This window comes from Caretta caretta, chromosome 7, assembly GCF_965140235.1.
Source record: "Caretta caretta isolate rCarCar2 chromosome 7, rCarCar1.hap1, whole genome shotgun sequence".
Lineage (NCBI taxonomy): Eukaryota > Metazoa > Chordata > Testudines > Cheloniidae > Caretta > Caretta caretta.
In genome coordinates this window covers 104272828-104291985 of record NC_134212.1, presented here as the reverse complement: position 1 = coordinate 104291985, position 19158 = coordinate 104272828, and the positions used below count along the sequence as shown (strand labels likewise).

Here is a 19158-nt window from a genome sequence, read left to right as displayed (position 1 = left end):
ACTCCACCTTACACGTGAACACCTTAGTCTGTACTAAAATATGGAATATAAGACTCTGGAGAAACTTTATAGTAGTTATAATTCCCTGGAAAAAATATGAATACTAGCACAATTGTCCTCACAAAAATGCCCAATTATAGTCAGGCTATTACTATAGGTAGGATATTATTGCCAAATTTCTGATTTGATGATTATTTTGCTGTCCTTTCTTTTTCTTTAACAAAATAATATTTAGCTGAAATCGAACCTTAATGTTAAACTGTAAGCAACTGGTTATTTAAACAAATTACTCATGGTTACTTCATAGCATAGTATCTGAGTTATTTCTGTCTACTTACAGTAGGAAAGAAGTGGTATCTGAGTACTTTGAGATCGCTGAGAAAATTGTCTTTTTAATGGTCATTGTCTTACCAGGTCTTTGTTAACTTTCAGTGGTTTTCGACTTAATGTTATCAGAAGGCACTGACTGTTTTCAGCAAGGCAGTACAGGGTAGCATCTGTTGACTTATTCAGAATTTCAACCACTTTGTGACACTAACCACAAAGCCTACATCATTGCTAGTTGCCAAAAGATAATGAATTAAGTTTTCCTTTGCTCTGGCCAAGACCGAGCCCTCTTGGTGAACTATTAAGTCTTCAGTCTTGACTTGTATGCTTTTCTGGAATTTAACACTATAGAAACATGAGAACAATAATTTAATATAGATGTTGATGGTTTAAAAATCTTTAAGAAGCTTGAATGAAATTGTAAGACCTTTTGCCCCCTCCCCCCCCTTTTGATCTAGTGAGCAAAAGTGTATCTACAGCAGAGCAGCAACTGTGGAAGAAAAGCTTCTCTTGCTTTGAAGAAGGGATTCATAACTTTGAATCAATTGATGATGCAACCAATTCTGCCCTTCTTTTATGTAACACTGGAAGACTGATGCGAATTTGTGCTCAAGCACATTGTGCTGCCGGAGGAGATTTTAAGCGAGAATTTTCCCCAGAAGAGGCCCTTTACTATAATAAGGTAAAAGGCTTGTTGATCAGCTCGCAGTTCCTCGCTTAAAAGAATGGGCCTTGCTATTTTGCAGTGATTTCCCACTAAGCATGTGCATAAAATAGATTTCTTTGGATGGATCATTTTCTGTAGTTCAGCATTTTCAAACTAATCTTTATTGTGGGGAGTGGTGGATTGGCCTCTGGGTCAACTGGCAGACACATTATGACTATTTCAGGTAAAGCTTTAAATGTAGAAACTAAAAATATTTTGTGTATTGATTTCATATTAATTGAAAGTGTATAGGAAAATACCAAGAATAAACATAACTATGTAAAAATGCTCACTATGAAAAATAACAGGTATGTGTTTTGTCAGTTACAAAAAGTAAAGTTGATGATTGATTTTTTTTTCCCCCTTCCCCTGACAAGCAGGGAGTTGCTCTCACAAATTAAGTGTGCATTTGTGAGAGCAATTTCTGTGAAGCAATGTGCCGATTTCAGTATATGCATACAGTCACTTACGCATAGACATTTACATTTGCAGTTACGCATTCAAATTAAGCATGAAGAGGCATGTCCGAGTTTAGAAAATCAGGCCCGTAGTATTTTGATTAGTAGTACTTATTCCAGATCTGATCATCTTTAAAAAGATTGCCGTTTCCTTGCTTACCTTACGTTATACACACAATTTATCAGAGGTAAATAATTTTGATATTTCTCAACATATGTATTTCTGTTTGTCCTAGGCCTACAATGCCCCTTGTGCAGTGTTTTTGAATTATTACATGCAGCAGTAGTATTGGGACTTGGAAAGTGGTATTTAACAGATGACCTTAAACTAACATTTAACTCTTTTCAGAGTAACAGCCGTGTTAGTCTGTATTTGCAAAAAGAAAAGGAGTACTTGTGGCACCTTAGAGACTAACCAATTTATTTGAGCATAAGCTTTCATGAGTTGCATCCGATGAAGTGAGCTGTAGCTCACGAAAGCTTATGCTCAAATAAATTGGTTAGTCTCTAAGGTGCCACAAGTACTCCCTTTCTTTTTATTTAACTCTTTAAACTACTTTTTTTTTCCTCTTTTTAGGAACCAAAAATTTTATATTTTAAACATTCAAAAAATGCATTCAAAATTGAGTTTTCAGATTAGCTATAAAACAGTCCTTAATGGATTTTAGGACCTCAGTGAAAGGAGAGCAAAAATTGTGAACATATCTGATGGAAACACTATAACCAATGAACTTAAAGATCACCCTTGCTATAGTTAAATATTGTCCTTTTTAGATTTTGCATCATTCATTTAATGATTGGACAGATCCCTAAGCTACTAGGAGAAGCTGGGGACATTCAGTCTTCTCCATCTCATTGCTAACTGATTGGTAAAGATCTCAGAAGAAAATAACTTAAGTAGCACTTTTAATTCAAAAGGATTCTCAGGGCTTCCAAAAGTACATAGAAGACCACTGATATACTGTTAAAGTAGAATTTGACAGCACTTTTTAAGATAGAGGGACCTTTTTGTCCTGAACACTGGGACTGAACCCTCCAACTCTTGTGAATAATGCTATGGAATCTTTAGTATCTGTATAAACAAGTCCTCAGTGTGTTAGGTCTTGGGCAGAAATCCTCCTGGCCTCAGAGCTCAAAATATCTAAACTGGACAGTTCATTTTTGCAGGAAAAAGAGCTGGATAGCCTTTGCAGCCTCCTGTACATAAAGCTTGGCTCTGAAGCAGTGTCTTTGCAGTATCATGTTGGAGGTAGGCTTATGGGTGGACAGGGAAGCTGGATGGACCATGACTAGGGAGTGTCTAAAGTACACCACATGTCCCATGTTTGTGGGGGCTAGCTGCTCATTGTATAATGTACTCTGCTTCCAGGATTGGGTGGATTCTGTCCTTTCCCGTGTGTAGCTACCTTGTACCAAGGCCTCCCTTCTACACAGGAGATAAGGATTTCATTCTTATTGCTTAATTTTGCTTCCATTTCCATACCTGCACACTGTAATGTAAACGTAATTTGTGTTGTGTATATTTTTAGTCTGAATTAAACTCCAATTTTGTATTTGCATGGTATTGCCAGTTGTTAGATGTAGGAGATGCATGATTTAAATAGATTACAAAAATGGTTCTGAGGAAAATGCTAAGAAAATGTCCAGATGAGTTGTGAAATGCTTCCGTATTAGAATGAGTAAAGCATACTGGATTGTTGCCACTCACTATACTATAAACCCATGTCAATAACTACTACTTTACAACATGTTTATAGGCTATTGATTACTATCTGAAGGCTTTAAGATCACTGGGCAAAAGAGAGATGCATCCAGCAGTCTGGGATTCTGTGAACTGGGAACTGTCCACTACCTATTTTACTATGGCAACTTTGCAGCAGGATTATGCACCATTATCTAGAAAGGCTCAGGAACAGGTAATGAAGGAGGATTTGTAACAACATCCACTGAAACAAACCATTCTTCAGTTTTTTGTGGAGAACAAGCGGAATGGTAGAGAACTCCTGCTCTGAGCCAAAGTGGATACATAACTTGTAAATCTTTATATGATTAAAAACTGTTGTGTAGCAGTTATTGCTAACAGAATATGGCACATTAAGAAGAGTACACTGTAAAATGGTTATATTGTCGTATCTTTTTTTCTTTTGTAGAAACTAAAATATAAAGTGCTATGTAAACATCTACAACCTGTTCTTTTATATTGGGTCTTCATGATTTCAAAGTAAATGTTTTGACACTGCATTGTGAAATCTTGTTTTTGTAGATAGAGAAGGAAGTTAGTGAGGCCATGATGAAATCTTTGAAATACTGTGATGTTGATACAGAGTCTGCACGACAACCCCTCTGCCAGTATCGGGCTGCAACTATTCACCACAGACTGGCTTCCATGTATCATAGTTGCTTGAGAAACCAGGTAATAGTCCAGAATATTGAGTAGCATTGTAGATTTTTTTTTTTCTTGTATGCTGTAATTTATGCTCTGTATCTTCTTAGCATATGCGCAACATGTCTCAGGTGGCACATGACCAGGAGTCGTCATCAGATTTGGTCCACTCATTAGCTTCCCCGGCTTAGGCTGGGTACTGACGAGGAGTGCTGTGTGTGTGTGTGTACACAAATATAAATACAGTGTGTCCATTATACTCCTGTTTATCTGAAACCCTATTATCCAAACATCTGCATTATCAAATCCCTTCCTTGTTCATCATGTATCTCATGCTGGGGGACAAGGAAGGGATTTGGATAATGCAGCATTTCGGATAATAGAGCAGAAACCCCTGGCCAGGACCAAGAGGAGGACGGTGAACCTGACCATGAGGGAGGCCCCCTGCTGCTGAATGGCTCCTGCAGCAGTGCAAAGAGCGCTCTGCAGCCCCTGTCATAGGAGTGTCAGCAGGGGCATGACAGCAGAGCTGTAGGAGGGCTTCGTGTCCTGCCACAGGGCTAGTGATAGCTAAGATGCGGTAGGGGGAAGCTGTGGTCTTGGAAGGGAGAGCAGAGTCCTGGCTGGGGGTAGGAGAATTCTGTTCTGCCCACATCTGATGAATGTAGGGGTCTCGTGACAGTGCAGGGATCCCTCTGCAGCCATGCTGTTAAGGAAGTGAGTGAGCTGGGTAGAGCAGAAAATCCAGGGTAAGACTGCAAGGAGGATGATGAGCCCCTGGTTACAGGGAAGGCCGCCTCGCTGCTGAATGGCTCCTGCTCTCTCGATTATCTGAACACCTGATTAACCTAATAATCCGTGCCCTCCATGCTAGTCAGATAATGGAGAGTATGCAGTGTGTGTGTGTGTGTGTGTGTGTGTGTATATATATATATATACATGTGTGTGTGATATTTTTAATGATTGTAATCTGAAGTGGATTTTTGTTTACAAATCCTGACCTATGACATTTACTAGCTCTTTGAAGCAAGGGCTGTCACGGTGTTTGCATGCTGCCTAATTCAATGAGGCCCAACCTGGTCATGGCCTCTAGCATTACCACGGTATAAAAGTTTAATAAGACACATTCTGATCTCTTTGAAGACTGGCAGTTTCTTTGCCTTCTATGGCATTTATCCAATTTTATTTATTTATTTATTTATTTTTGCTGAAGGTTGGTATTCATAGCAGTGGGTTGTTTTGCTTATCACATAAAGAAATGGTGGTTTAAAAAGTGCTTGTTGCTTTCTAACTTTATTTTGCTTTTGCACACACACTACACTGTTTTACATATGGATTCAAATTGTGGTTACATAAAGCAGTAGATTCAGAGATTAATTTAGGATTGTACACATAAATCTTCAGTGGACATACTAATATATAATTATAATGTTAAACATGGGAATGTCTGTATACTTTTGGTTTGATGTTTTCTCAAAGAAGTTAAATGTCATGACTCATTTCAGTTTTTCAATATTATATAAAGAAAAGCCAATTTCATTATATGAAAACAACAACAACGCAGAGTTGTAGGTTTGAAACATTAAGCAGTCAGAAGCATGCAGAGTTGCAGACTACTAGTCCAGGTTCGTTTTGCCACGCAGCATTCTGGAGCAGAAGACCAACTCTGGTGTAGTGGATAGACCAAACCTATTGCTCAGTTTTGAATGAATGTATCCAAAGTTTGAAAAGATTTGTCCTAAACTAGTGCTATGAAGTCAGATGGATTATCATCATTCTTCAGATTTTTCCACCTTTGTTACAGCGGAAACTTTTTTCCTTGATAATGGGTGAGAACATTTGTTTTTGGATTCAGAGCTTCTACTTTAATTCAAGTAAAGGGAGAAAGTTATAATTTTTGTTGAGCAGCCACTGCTTTGCAATTTCTTCTTGTTCAGCTGAGCATTTCTTTCCTGTGTGTATTGGATGAAGGAGGATGGGCAAGACGTGTGGAGGAGTAATTGCCTCATGCAATCTCTCTTGTACTTTTGCTTTGTGTGGTGCAAGATCTTCATTCATCAGTAGATCAATCATTGTTCACGTACAACAGCAATTGTTGATATGTCTCTTTGGGATGTGTCAAGTGCCAGAGCAACTGGTTTCAATTGACCGAGGTCTTTGCTTCTTGGTAAATTCCTTAATTATTAATTATACTGTCCACTTTGTCTTAACGGTCTGCCTCATAATCACTCCTAATCCTGAAATAATGCAGCCAGGTTTTAATGTGTTTCCAGGCATGTCGTTTGACTCTTTCATCATGTGTCACCAGGAATTTGGGGTTTTACAGATGCTTGGCCTTTTAATTAGGCTACAGGCTGATGGTGATTACAGATTTTTATTTTTTTGTAAATCTACAACATTTACACCAAATGATTTGATGAAAGTCTTGTCCAAGTGGATTTAGCCATTGTGATGCACATCAGTACGTAACCCATATGTCTTGTTCCAAGTCGCTTCCCATACTTTGCATCTTTTTCTGTGTCTGTCAAGTAGCTCTTTGCATCACAATCATGCAGTCATTTGCTAATGCCTTGGCTTCTCTTGTCAGTGTCGCACAGTACTTTCCAGTCTTATTGCTTCCACTATCAACCACTGATGCAGAAACCACAGTATTCCCTATCTGCACACAGTTAGCTATCACCGGGTCATTGTGAACATTACTCCAGCTATCTTGTAATAATGTAACTGCTTTTTCATGTATTTCATTGAGTGTTTCCACACTCAAGTTGTCAGTAACTGCGTCTAACCGTTCATCTGCTACCTGCTTTCAATTGAGTGCTTTGTAGCCTGGCCTGAGACAGCTGATCATTCCTTGAAAACAGAAAAGGTCAGTAACAGAAAAGGAAATATTACAGTGTGATAGAGTGCTGGGCGCTAGCAGATAAGCCAGCACTCTGATCGCTTTGGCACCCATTAATGTGGGGAAGCATGGGGGAGCTAAAGAATTAATTAGCACACCAGCTAAAGATTGATAAAAAGAGACAGGAAGGAAATGCTAAGGGGTGGGGGAGGGAGAGGAGAGGAACAGGGATTGCCATCAGTCTAGGCTCAGCTATCTCAGAGAAGTTGGATGTCTGCTCCTCTCAGACCCTGAGGTAAGGGATTAAGATACAAAGGACATTGTAAATAGCATTGCTGCATGGAACTGTAAAGGTATTGGTGGAGGGAACATAAACAAACTACATAATATTGCTACCTAACTGGCAGAGTCTGAGCAGGTTTCTGTGTTACCAGAGAGCAGGAGCGGAGCGTTTCCTGTTTTATTTATATAGCCGTAAAAATAGATAAATAAATGATTCCTCCCCCCCCCCCCCAAGTTTCTTTTTGTTTCGGTTCTGAAAGAGTTTTTTGTTTTTAAAATCACGTATGGATATGTTTGAAAAGTGATATTTCACCCTCATTGTCTTTGGGCGACGTGGATCTGGTTTTCTTTTGATGTACTTGGCAATGGCAGTGTAGTAGTAGTTGTACTTTCATCCTCAGTCTGATTCTGATACTCGCATACGTTTCAGCCAAAGTCAGTGGTTCTGGTGTCTTTATTCTTTCAACTGCATTTTGCTATAACATTTCTTCATATTGTCTGCCTTTCCACACACTTTTCCTTTTAATTTCTGTATCTAAGACTCTTTTTGCCATCTTCATGAACTTTCTCAGAATAGCCATGAATTGGGTCAAGTGGTCTTCCATCTTTGCTCCTGTTGGAATATTCTGACTTGAGTCCTCACTGAGTTCAGGTGAAGTAGTTGCACTCCAGCCAGCCAGATCAAGAGGCAGAGTACTAGACTGGGCAGTTTATCTCAAACAGAAACTGAAATTTCTGAATCTGGGAATTTCCCTTCTTAATTTGCTAAACAAACACATAATTTTCATTGCCGGACAAAGAAGGGGAATTCCCAGATTCAGAAGTTTTTCTTTGAGGTAGCAAAGATAATAGCATCAATCTAAAGTTGTATGCTATTTGTTTTATTTCCTTTAATTGAAATTACAGACTCTGTTACTGCAAAACTGTTATCAAATGGCTAAGTATTTTTCAGTAATTTTCATTAGTATATTCTAAGATTTTTTTTTCTAGTTTAAATGAGTATTTACCAGCACACTCTCTTAAACTAGCTTTTCCTGGGAAATTGCCAACCCTGTATTTTTTTTTCTTCCAAATTTCATAATTGTGGATTGAGCAGGGGAATGATTGTGGCTGTGATCTGCCCCCATAAGCAGTTTTTTCACTGCATCTGTTACCTGAATGCCTAAACACTTACTACATAATGTACTTCTGTTACAGGTTGGCGATGAGCATCAAAGGAAACAGCATCGAGTACTAGCTGAACTTCATTACAGTAAAGCAGTAAAGCTTTTTCAACTCCTAAAGGATGCACCCTGTGAGCTCCTTCGTGTGCAGTTGGAAAGAGTAGCATTTGCAGAGTTTCAGATGGCAAGTAAGTTGGACTACAAATAAAGAATCTCTGTGGGAGAATCTCAAAAAAGAGTAAAATTGTTACTGAGACAAGGTGGGTAACGTAATATCTTTTGCTGGACCATCTTCTGTTGGTGAAGGAGACAAGCTTTCAAGCCCAGACCTGAAGGAAGACCTCTGTGTAAGCTCGAAAGTTTATCTCTTTCACCAATGGAAGATGGTCCAGTAAAAGATATTCCTTAACTACCTTTTCTTTCTAATATCCTGGGACAAACATGGCCACAACAACACTAAAATTGTTACTGTCCACTTCTCCATTTTTTTGAGAAAGTAATAATCTTCCACTGCTTTGGGACACAACCACATTCTGGGAAAGACCTATTTTAGTCCATTACCCACTTGTGAAATTTTCAAGCAAGCACCTTTGTGCTTTCTCCTATGTTGTCCCCACCCATTTGGGAGGCACTCCCCATAAGTATTAGCCACCTTTTAAAATGCCTCCTTAGCAGTCTCCTCTTTCCACAATGCCTGCCCAAAAAAAAACAACAAAACTCAATCTTGACAACAGCTAGGCTGCTGGAGTGCTGAGACCGCTGCCTGTCATGCTGACCAGTCTTGTTATATTGTGTACTTGTACTCCCCTGTCTGTATCCATCTGTTGTCTCTTGTCTTATACTTCGGACTGTAAGCTCCTTTGAGCAGGGGCTGTCTGTATTGTGTGTGTACAATGATTGGGACCCTGGTTAATGACTAGGGCTCCTAGGCACCACAGTAATACAAATAGTAATACCTTTGTAAGACACTCTGAAATCCTTGCATGAAATTAGCTGTATTAGTCCAGAGCTCATGTCTTTCTAATTTTAGGTCAAAACAGTAGTGCTGGAAAACTAAAGACTCTGTTTGGGGCTCTAGACATATTGATAAAGACCCAGTGTGCATTCCAGCTGATCAGAAAGGAGCTTTTAGCTGAATGTGAACAGGTAAGCAAAAGGACAAGTGATCTGATTGTCTATTGCTTTGAACCTTGTGTAGTCACTTATACCTGTTCATTTGGGAATAAAATACTGGTTTTGAAATTGTAATTGAACTATTCTTTAAATATTAAGTTATTACAGTTCATCTTCAGGTTTTTGTTAAATTCTCTTCATTGTGTCTGGATAAGCATATATATGCCAGAAATACTCCTCTCTGACCAGTTCTAATTGATGTTTCCTTCTATGGGCACAAAGAGAAGGCAAAAGTTAAACTATCTTATGTTTTGAGGCTAAACCCATTCTAGAATCCTGTCAAGTTCTGCCTTGTCAGACAGCACCGGAATAGTTGGAGATCTAAGTAGAACTGAAGTTCTGCATTAAAATGTTGAGGACAAAAATAGTATATGCAAACATCATTATATATTATTAGCGTGACATATTGTAACTCAGCCAGATGAATTCAAGTTTATAAGACAAGTTTTAATGTAATCCTAGTAATACTGGACGTAACTGTAGTTTTATTAAAGCTAATTGCCAAAATTTCAAAGAGAAATGTAGTTCTGAATTCTCATAGTTCTGCAGAGATTGATTAGGACCGATGTATTTCTGTATAATGGGACGTGTTTTTCCTTTCCAGTAGTAGTAGTCATCGTCTATAGTACACTTATGGATCCCCTGAAGTCTCTGAGAGTTGCATGTACACTTCTTTTGAACAAGGCTGATATTTGTCCACTAAGATTCACCATGTCACTGAAGTATTAAAAATTTGGAAGGTCATTTGCAGTTAAGCCCTATCACAGGGATCCTGATGGTAGCATAAGCAGCAATATTTACTTATTCAGAGATACGTTTGTCATGCTCAGATTGCCAGTGCCATCTGATAACCAGTTACCAAAATCCATGCTTTCCCATTATTTTCATAACTAAATTTGATGGAGTACATAGAACATATTAAAGCAACTTTGAAAAATTTCACAGCCAGCCTTATGTAACTGGTGAACAATGCTGAATGCATCCGATGAAGTGAGCTGTAGTTCACGAAAGCTTATGCTCAAATAAATTTGTTAGTCTCTAAGGTGCCACAAGTATTCCTTTTCTTTTTGCGAATACAGACTAACACGGCTGCTACTCTGAAACCTGTCAGTGCTGATATAAGTTATTACCAAAACAATTTCCATAAACAGCATGGAATAATAATCTTGACGTTAACATTGTATATTTTAACAAGTGAATTAAATTGAAATTGTACTATTTGAACCTGATTTAAAAAATATAGTTTGCTAGCTGGGTGAGGTGAAATGCCTTTCTGTTTTTTAGATAAATGAGGATGTCAAAAGTAGTGATCAGAAGATACCACCTGGTGACTCCTCTTCTAACCTTAATAAAGATGAAGTAATAAAACTTCTCACTATATATGAATCTCGATTGTCATTCCTCCTCCTCCAATCAATTAAATTGCTAACATCAACAAAAAAGAAAATTGGGTAAGTCGAGACTTGTTAACCTTTGGTAAAATGCAAAATTACAATGTATATAATCCAGGATGCATCTATACATATTATATACACACAAGAAAATGCAATTGTATATGCAATTTGTATTTTTTGGAAAGAGTGTGTGTGTGTGTGTGTAAATGATCAAGCTACATGTCAACTCTGACTTACTCTTCTGAGAATTTACTGTTTTGTGATTTGTGTAACTGAGGGAATGACCTAAAAAACTTGTCTGCTCCTTGTGTATGGGCAGCTTCTTGTATCTGTTATTTCCAAAGAGCTGTGTAAGATTTTGAGAAGAGAAAATAAAGGCCATAACAAAAAGAAAAATGATCAAAACTTTATATTGTCCCTGGTAGATTATGAAACATGGTGAAACAGACATTCCTTCTCTCTGTCTGCCCCTCATCCCGAGCTGTGTGTTTTGTGTGTGCAGGGGGGAGGGAGGGATGTGCATACACATGTACAGAGATCATCTCTTAACTTGCACAGCAATCAGCTGTTGGCAGGTAGCCTAAAATCTCTCTTTGGCATCATCTTTCTATAGTGACATATTGTTTGTGCCGCAAGTTGGGTGGATGTGCTTTCCTTTGACATGGGTGGGTCTACCTTACGTTTCCACCTATGACCGAACGTTGCGAACAGACACTGGGAGACCCACTGCAAATTACTGAACTTAGCAGATGACTATGTAGTTTGAAGTATGACATTTAGGGTATGCTGAAGTTCCCACTATAGCTAAAAAATTATGAAGTGATGTTTTTATGTGCAAATTTTGGGCTAATGCTTAGTAAGGTTGAACTGTAATATTTTCTAAAATACGTATTGGTGTGGCAGCCTAAAGGATTATCCTTTTTTTGTGTAAGCATTTCCTTATGTTCTCAAACAGTATCTAAGTGCTAGGATTTAATTCAAAACAAAAACATGGCCTCTTTCTTTTTTTTTTTCTTTTTCTTTTTGTGTTGACCTTCAGGGGCTCTCTTGAATAGAGTCATGGCAGTGTAATAATTGCCGACACCAGTATCACTCCTCTTGGATGTAATTATATTTAATTTTTCCTAGGGGGACCCAGAAAATACATTTTATCTCATCAGCTGCAAATATGTGGTGACCCCATCAGCTGAGACTATGTAGATACTATGGCAGCTTGTAGAGCATCAGAAATAGCATAAATAGCAAAAATCACCTTTTTGGAGTCATGTTTACAAAACCTTTTCTTCTAGCTAGTTCCAGGGTCATGTACATTGACAGTTTTTTTTCTTTATTGCTGAATGCTGTATTAGCTGCACAGTTGGCATTAAGATCGAAGTACAGTTGTCTGTATTTTCACATTGGAATACAGTCGCTGGCCAGGTTTTAAGCAGCTGACGTACTATTATGTTGGATGCTGTTTGGCTAAATGCCATTTAGGGAAGCATCCATCCTCCTGTATACAAGGACCATAAAGCAGAGGGGGGAAAGAGGGGTGGGTGTGTGTGTGGAAGGACAAAAGACTAGAAAAGAGTCTGACTTTTTTTTCTTGTGTAGCAGCAGTAAGGTGCCTTTAATTTTTAAAAAAGCTTCCACAGGGTGGCAGTGTAAATATACAAAATGCCAAGGACCAGAGTATAATCAATCTTTTTTTAAACAAATTGACATGTATGGTAATTGACTAACACTAGTAATTGTGTTGGTTTTGTGCGATCATACTTCATAGCCTTGAAGAGGGTGTGATGTCAGAGTAGAATATTTAGACTTTCTTTTCCCATCTACCATTCTAATCACTAATATTCTGTTTAAATTAATAGGCTATACGTGATACATACACTTCAATTTAATTATGTTATAGTGTTTAATTTTTCAAGGTCTGCAAAATAAAAGCAGAATGCTATTGTCATACAAACTTAATACAGCTAATGTGTGTCATTCAAAAACTGTAGAAGTGCATTGAGGGTAAGTTAAATTCACTTCTCTCTAACCGTTTTACATGTAATGTGCAAATAGTATATGCCCAGTTCATTTTCTGTCTATAGGGTTGGGGGGAATGCCTACCCTCCCCCATGCCTCCACAGCAATGGTTAGCTTGGTCAGAGTGGGAATTGAGTAATTCCTCTTGCTGATCCATGGTTATTGATGCAGTCATTCAAGGAGAATGCAGAAGGGAAATTTTTACCCCATCTTTGAAATTGCAGTGCTCAAGCCACAAAAGTTACAATCTGGCTATAAACCTGCATAAAAGCAAGACGTCTTTAAAAATTAAGTGCTTAAGCAGAACTGAATTTGGCTGTGTAAAATTGTAAGCAGGGGAATAGTAATTCAAAGTGATGTTTTGTCCCAGGCATTTTTGTAATTTATCCTGGCAATAGCTTGCATTTCAGTGGCTTTTTTTATTGTATACCTGTTCTCTGTGTTAAATAAACCTTCCACCGCTTTGTGCCAAATGTTATGAACTAATTGCTGCTTTGTTTCTTAGCAATTTTTGATGGATTTACAATTAAACCAACTAGTCACATATATTACCTGTAATATCAGTGGCAACATTGTTATTTTTCTGAGATTTTAAAAACTGGCTTTTGGAGTTTTATTTCCTAAAGTGGCATAAATGTACTGGAGAAGGGGAAGCCAGTTTAGGAATTCAGAGAGAAAGGTAATACAGTTGAAGCGATGAGCCAGCAAAATTACCTTCGCGTCAATGTTTTGAATGGATAAGTGGGGCAAGATGGCAGTTGTCAAGGCCGGAAAGGAGAAGGCTGCTGTAGCCAAGACACAAGATGACAAGGGACTGAGTGACACATTTAGCTGTGTATGGAGAGGAAAGGCAAGATTCTAAAGATGTTATGCAGGAAAAATATGCAAGATTTAGACATTTCTTAGGTGTGAGGACCTAGAGAAAGGGCCAGGTCAAAGATGATGCCCAGATAACAGTGACAGGGAGAATGGTGGTGGTGTCCACGGTGACAGAGAAAGCAGAAGGGCTTGTGTAGGGAAAGACTGAGTTTTGTGATGGCCCCATTGAGCTTAAACTGGTGGCTCAATAGTCATGAAGAGCTGTCAGAAAGGCAGGCTGAGATTTCAATTTGGAGACCGGTATAGCATGGAGAAATAGCTCTGGGAGTTAACATAGAGATGGTACTTTGAAGTCATGTTTGTGCATATGCTGCCCAGAAACTGTAAAGGAAGATGACAGGGTGAGGCTCAGGGCCCCATAGGACTCTTTCTGAAAGCTGGAGTTAGGGGTGAGGTGGATACTTGGAATGAAACACTGAAGGAGTGATTAGAGAGGTAGTGGGAGAACCAGGAGTCATGGAATCCCAGGGACAAGAAGATTTTTGATGGGTAGTCACTGTTTTAATCAGTATTTGCACAATGTAATTGTTTATGCTTTGATACAATGTAATAGTTCAGGATACCTATGGTTCCTTTTTCAGTGGCAGTAATGAAGAGGAGGAAGTTCTTAAGACCAACAAGCAAGTTTACTCCCTTTTATTGCGTGCAACTGCCAACAAAAGTGTGACTCTGCTAGCAAGAATAGAAGTCATTTTAAATTTGCTGGAGCAGCTGACTCAACAGTGAAGCTGATAAGACAGAAATTCGGTGACTTGCTAAATATAAAACTGCTACAGATTGCAGAAATATCAGTGCCTTGTTAAACATGGGGTCAGTAGCTTTGTCCCATGTGGTGCTTAGTTTTATTGAAGTTGAGGTAAGCATTGCCTATTTATAACATAGTACAGCTGGGAAAAAACAGGAGTTCATTGCTATCCCATGACAACTCCATTATGATTTGGTTATTAATGTTTTTACATTTGTGAAGTGCTAAAATGGAAATCTATAGGTAAAACTTCCAATCTTTTACATTTAAGAAATACAGTTGATTTCTCTGAAAAGCCGTGGGCTTTGCAGTGATGCAAAATAAAATATTTAGCATAAAAATGTAATCTGTTACAGTTGGATCAGTTTGATATTTTTGTATAAAATGTTATTTCATAAGCAAAGCGGTATTTGAAGACTTTTTCCAGTAATGTTAACTGAAACTGTATAAAGAAATTTCCCTTATATGCAAACATATTTCCTTTTTAACTACAGTTAATACCATGCACAAATATAAATGTGTGCCTTTTTAGCTTCAATACAAGACTTTCCATGGATATTAGCCTTTGCTGGAATGTCATTTTCACCACAGAGTGAAATGGAGTTAGCTGTATTTTGATTTTTTTATCAAGAATAGTATTATCCTCTCTTCAAACTTGAAACTGTGAATAAATAATAAAACATATTTTAAATAAATTTTATTTATTAAAACTAGAACATACAAATCTAAGTTTGTTTTTTTTTAATTTTTGCTATCATTTAATGTTTCTGTCCAAGAGACACAAACTGCCCAATCACATTGAAAACAGGTTTAAAAACCACAGGCCTCGTTTTCATATGTGCTGAGCATCCACAGCTCTAATTAATTTCACTCGGAAATCTGAAAATCAGGCTTTAGTCTCATCTCAATATGTTAGCTACATGTTTTAAGTCCTCTCTCTCCCCAAGTGTCAGTGAGGAATTCAGAAGCATGAGATATGAAGTCTTTTTACTAGTGTTGCTCTAAAAATTAGAAGTATTACAACTATGTATGTACAACAATGATCTGTCGTCTGATTTGTCAGAAGTTCTTAAATGCAAGTTTTTATTTTGGTGAATAGCTATCCTGTTCCTAACTCTCCTGAATCAAAATAGGATTGGAAGCCACAAGTTAAACAGTACTATATATGTGTTCGTCATTAATCTGGATTCCCTGCAATCTATCTACTAGTGGTGTTAGTCTTGGGCAGCACCTTCCATTACTATTTTTAATTGTCTGCTCCATATTCACATCAAGCAAGAAATTGTGTCTGAAGTTGTTTAGAAATTCTCTGAATACTAGTGCAAAATCAAAGCAGTGTTTTGTGCTTAAGACTGGTACATATTTCATTGCCTTTCTTTTGAGAACTGGGGAGGGTAAGGGAGAGAGTTGAACAGTATTTATTCTGGAAGATCCTATATTAGGGGGGAAAAAAGTAGGTCTCATCATGAAATCCTGATTATCATCATGTTAGATTGTAGTTCTACTCTGAAAAGTGATATGAAAAGCCATATAATTTTTAGAGTATCTCGCTGCTTTTAATATTAAATTTGCTCATATTATGAATGACATTTTTTTTCATCAGCCCTGCAAACCTGACCTGGACTCAGCAGGTCAAGGTAGATCTTTTTCATTAGACATCAGGACCCATCAATTGAACAAACCAAATGTATCACCAAGGGAACATCCTTTTACAGCCTCCTTGTCTTCAAATCATACCTATTATTATGCAGCCACCCAAGTGTTTCTGGAATTGTCATGGCTCACTTTGGACCTTGCCATTTAATCAGAGGTGCATGCATATGAATAATATGTTGAATCTAGATTTCTGCTAGGATGGCCATACAATTGCTTGGAAAGTATCAACTGAGGACGATAAGCAACGTCAGTGTTTTGTTTTGGGTTTTTTTTAATTTTCCTGTTTACATCAAAAGCAAACATCTGTGAAGTAAGAAAGGGTAAGATTCTTCTGGAGTTTTTGTTTGTTTTCTTTTTTAAGAGCTATAGTTAAAGAGCCAAAAAGTAAACTAGGAGACTAAAGACTTCTAATCTAATCCTTTGAGTTTGCTTCCCTATAAAAATGGTAACTTCTGAAGTTTCTTAATGGCTAATCATGATACAATTCCACACTGCAGTGGAAACTAGATTGGAAAACAGAAGTTCTTCTTTGACGTGTTCACCAGGCATTTGTGGTTAGCAAGCTACAACTTTTTCCTCAAGCATGAAAACTCATCTTCTGTGAAGTGCTGGGAAACAACTTTGTCTTGCTGCAGTCAGAGTTTGGAATAATAATCCCATTGATATACATAACCTCATCTGTTAACATCCCTATTCTGTGGGCGTCATCGTGACTTGCTCACTGCCTCACCTTTTGGATATCTAATCTTTCATGATCCTATCTTTAATACTGAATAGCTGATGAGAGAAAAAAAAACCCCACATAGCTATCATTTCATCTGTGTACAATCTCTAACTATGCAAATAAATGCATAGTAATGTGAACAAGCTTTTCTTTGGCTCCTCAACTGGTGCTGATACTGGAATGCCAGGAAATGCGCTCACAACCATCCACTGATGACCAAGTATAAAACTTTGAAACTAATGGCCAGTTGTCGTTGGTTATTGCATTGGTCTCTAACTGCTAGAAGCCCAATCTAGTACTGTAAACTAATGCAATTTTTAAAAAGTTTTAAATATTTGCAGAATTTATAAGAGCAGGGTCAGGTATTTTCAGCTATTTAGCAACTGGTTGAGCTTATCACTTTGATTTTTGACTATCTCAACTGGAATTTCAGCAGGGCATCAGGATTTAAATCCACCTCCCAGTACTTATGCAATAGTTGCTACAAGTGGTTGAGATCTCATTTTTAAGCCTTGATCTGCAAGGCAGCATGGTACACTCTAACACGAGGCCATTAATTCAGTACTAATTTGGGTCCTGATCCAACAAAAAATTATGCATAAATAGCATCCCTAGGAGTTCACAGGTATGAAGTTATTCATGTGTGTAAGTCTTCGCAGGATCAGGACCTCCACCGTAACAGTACTAACTGCTGAATCATAAGCACCAGCTCCTCCACATGTTCCCAGGAAGTCTCCTATCCAGATGTGACCCACCCTGACCCTGTTTAGCTTGCACCAGCTAATTAGAACATAGCACAGTGGATATGGCCATATGAGTCCTCTACGTGAAGATGTTAAATCCATAAAGCCAGCCCATTCCCTTCCTAATGCATGTTCTAACAATGTTTGATGAGGCAATGTTTCTTTTGGGGTTTACGCCTTCACCGATGTGTCTGTCACAGTTTGAGGGGTAACTGCACATATATTCCCCTTCCATTATCCACTCCAGGAGTGCCCAGTCGGGTTTCAGGAGTCCAGCCATCACCTGTCTCTTGGCAGGGATTTGTGTCCTACTCCTTTCTGGCCAGAGGTTTTTAAGGCTGCACATTTCCTGCTGTACATTGTGATATCCCAGCAAGCCAGTTTGTCTAATGACAGCAGCTAAGCTGTGCTTTCTCTGAGGACAATGACATTTGTATCAATAATCCATACTGCTTTCTCAGCAAGCATGTTTATTCTTAAGGCAAAAGCATTAGAGGGAAAACCTATTTGAAAAAAAGTTCCTATACACTTACTAATAAACATCAGAAATTGCCCATCAGTCTTTCAGACCTTGGTAGGCCAATGCCTTCCAACTCTTCCCTCCAGGTTGGGGGTTTCCCTAGGACCAACTCCTGTCTGTTTGTTGAATCAAAAGGAAGACCTCATGTCATTTAGTTCATCCTTTTATACCATAAGCCCTTTCTTTGATTCGTAGTGTCTGGAACACCCAGCCTGAATGAGTACATGCAAACCATTCCAGCAGGTGGTTTTGCTCTAGATCCGTTTACAATCCCAGGGTATTCACACCCACCCCCACACACTGTTTTCAGTTCTCGGAGTTGTGGTAACCCTCCCTCATGAAGTAGAACACAGTTCATACAGAAAACATTAATGAATATAATACAGTGGTTCCAAGAGATAATGTGCAGGGTTGCAATATGTGTCACAATATCCCTAATGATTGTTGTTTTTTTCCCTTCAAATTACAAAATGCGGTATGGCTAACCTGAACCAGTCAAAAGTCAGGCAGCTACAAAATCATGCATTAAAAGAATAACAGTTTTTGTCTTCTAGTTTTTGTGTATTTAGGGTTCATGTTTGCAAGCTGTTCTCTGAACCCATGAAAGGTAGAAACTTAGGCCTTGTCTACATTACAGGGGAAATTCGATCTCCGCTACACAATTTGAGTTAGGTGAATAGCGTAACTCAAATCGACGTAGCTTAGATCTACTTACTGCGGGGTCCACACTATGCAATGTCGACAGGAGAGCGTCTCCCATCGATAACGCGTAGTGTGGACCCCACAGTAAGTAGGGTCCTCAGTCAGGTGGAATACAGGAGTCAATGGGAGAGCGATCTGCGGTCGATTTAGCGGGTCTTCACTAGACCTGCTAAATCAGGGGTGGGCAAACTATATGGCCCAGCCATTTTAAGCCGGCCTTCGAGCTCCCGCTGGGGAGCAGGGTTGGGGGCCGCTCCATGCGCCTCCCGGAAGCAGTGGCATGGTCCCCCCTCCAGCTCCTACACACTCCAATGGCCCCCTCAGATGCTCCAATGGAAGCTGCAGGGGTGGTGCCTGTGGACAGGGCGGTGCCTGTGGATGGGGGCAGTGTGCAGAGCCACCTGGCCATGCCTCCGCATAGGAGCTGGAGAAGGGAGCTGCTTCTGGGAGC

General features: G+C 38.8%; 1 protein-coding gene across 5 annotated transcripts in view; it reads left to right on the top strand.

The window, feature by feature from the left end:
* The window catches only part of EDRF1 (erythroid differentiation regulatory factor 1), a 48578-nt gene extending 33492 nt beyond the window's left edge, over positions 1–15086 (top strand). For 4 of the 5 annotated variants that reach the window (XM_048856693.2, XM_048856691.2, XM_048856692.2 and 1 more), the window contains 7 exons: positions 786–1009; positions 3249–3407; positions 3755–3904; positions 8193–8346; positions 9189–9304; positions 10616–10782; positions 14199–15086. In XM_048856693.2, coding sequence (XP_048712650.1) covers positions 786–1009; positions 3249–3407; positions 3755–3904; positions 8193–8346; positions 9189–9304; positions 10616–10782; positions 14199–14343 — 1115 coding nt within the window. In that variant the 3' untranslated portion in view covers positions 14344–15086. The remainder of the gene's footprint in view (positions 1–785; positions 1010–3248; positions 3408–3754; positions 3905–8192; positions 8347–9188; positions 9305–10615; positions 10783–14198) is intronic. The other variant, XM_075131022.1, reaches the window with a different exon arrangement.
* The last annotated feature ends 4072 nt before the right edge of the window (positions 15087–19158 follow it).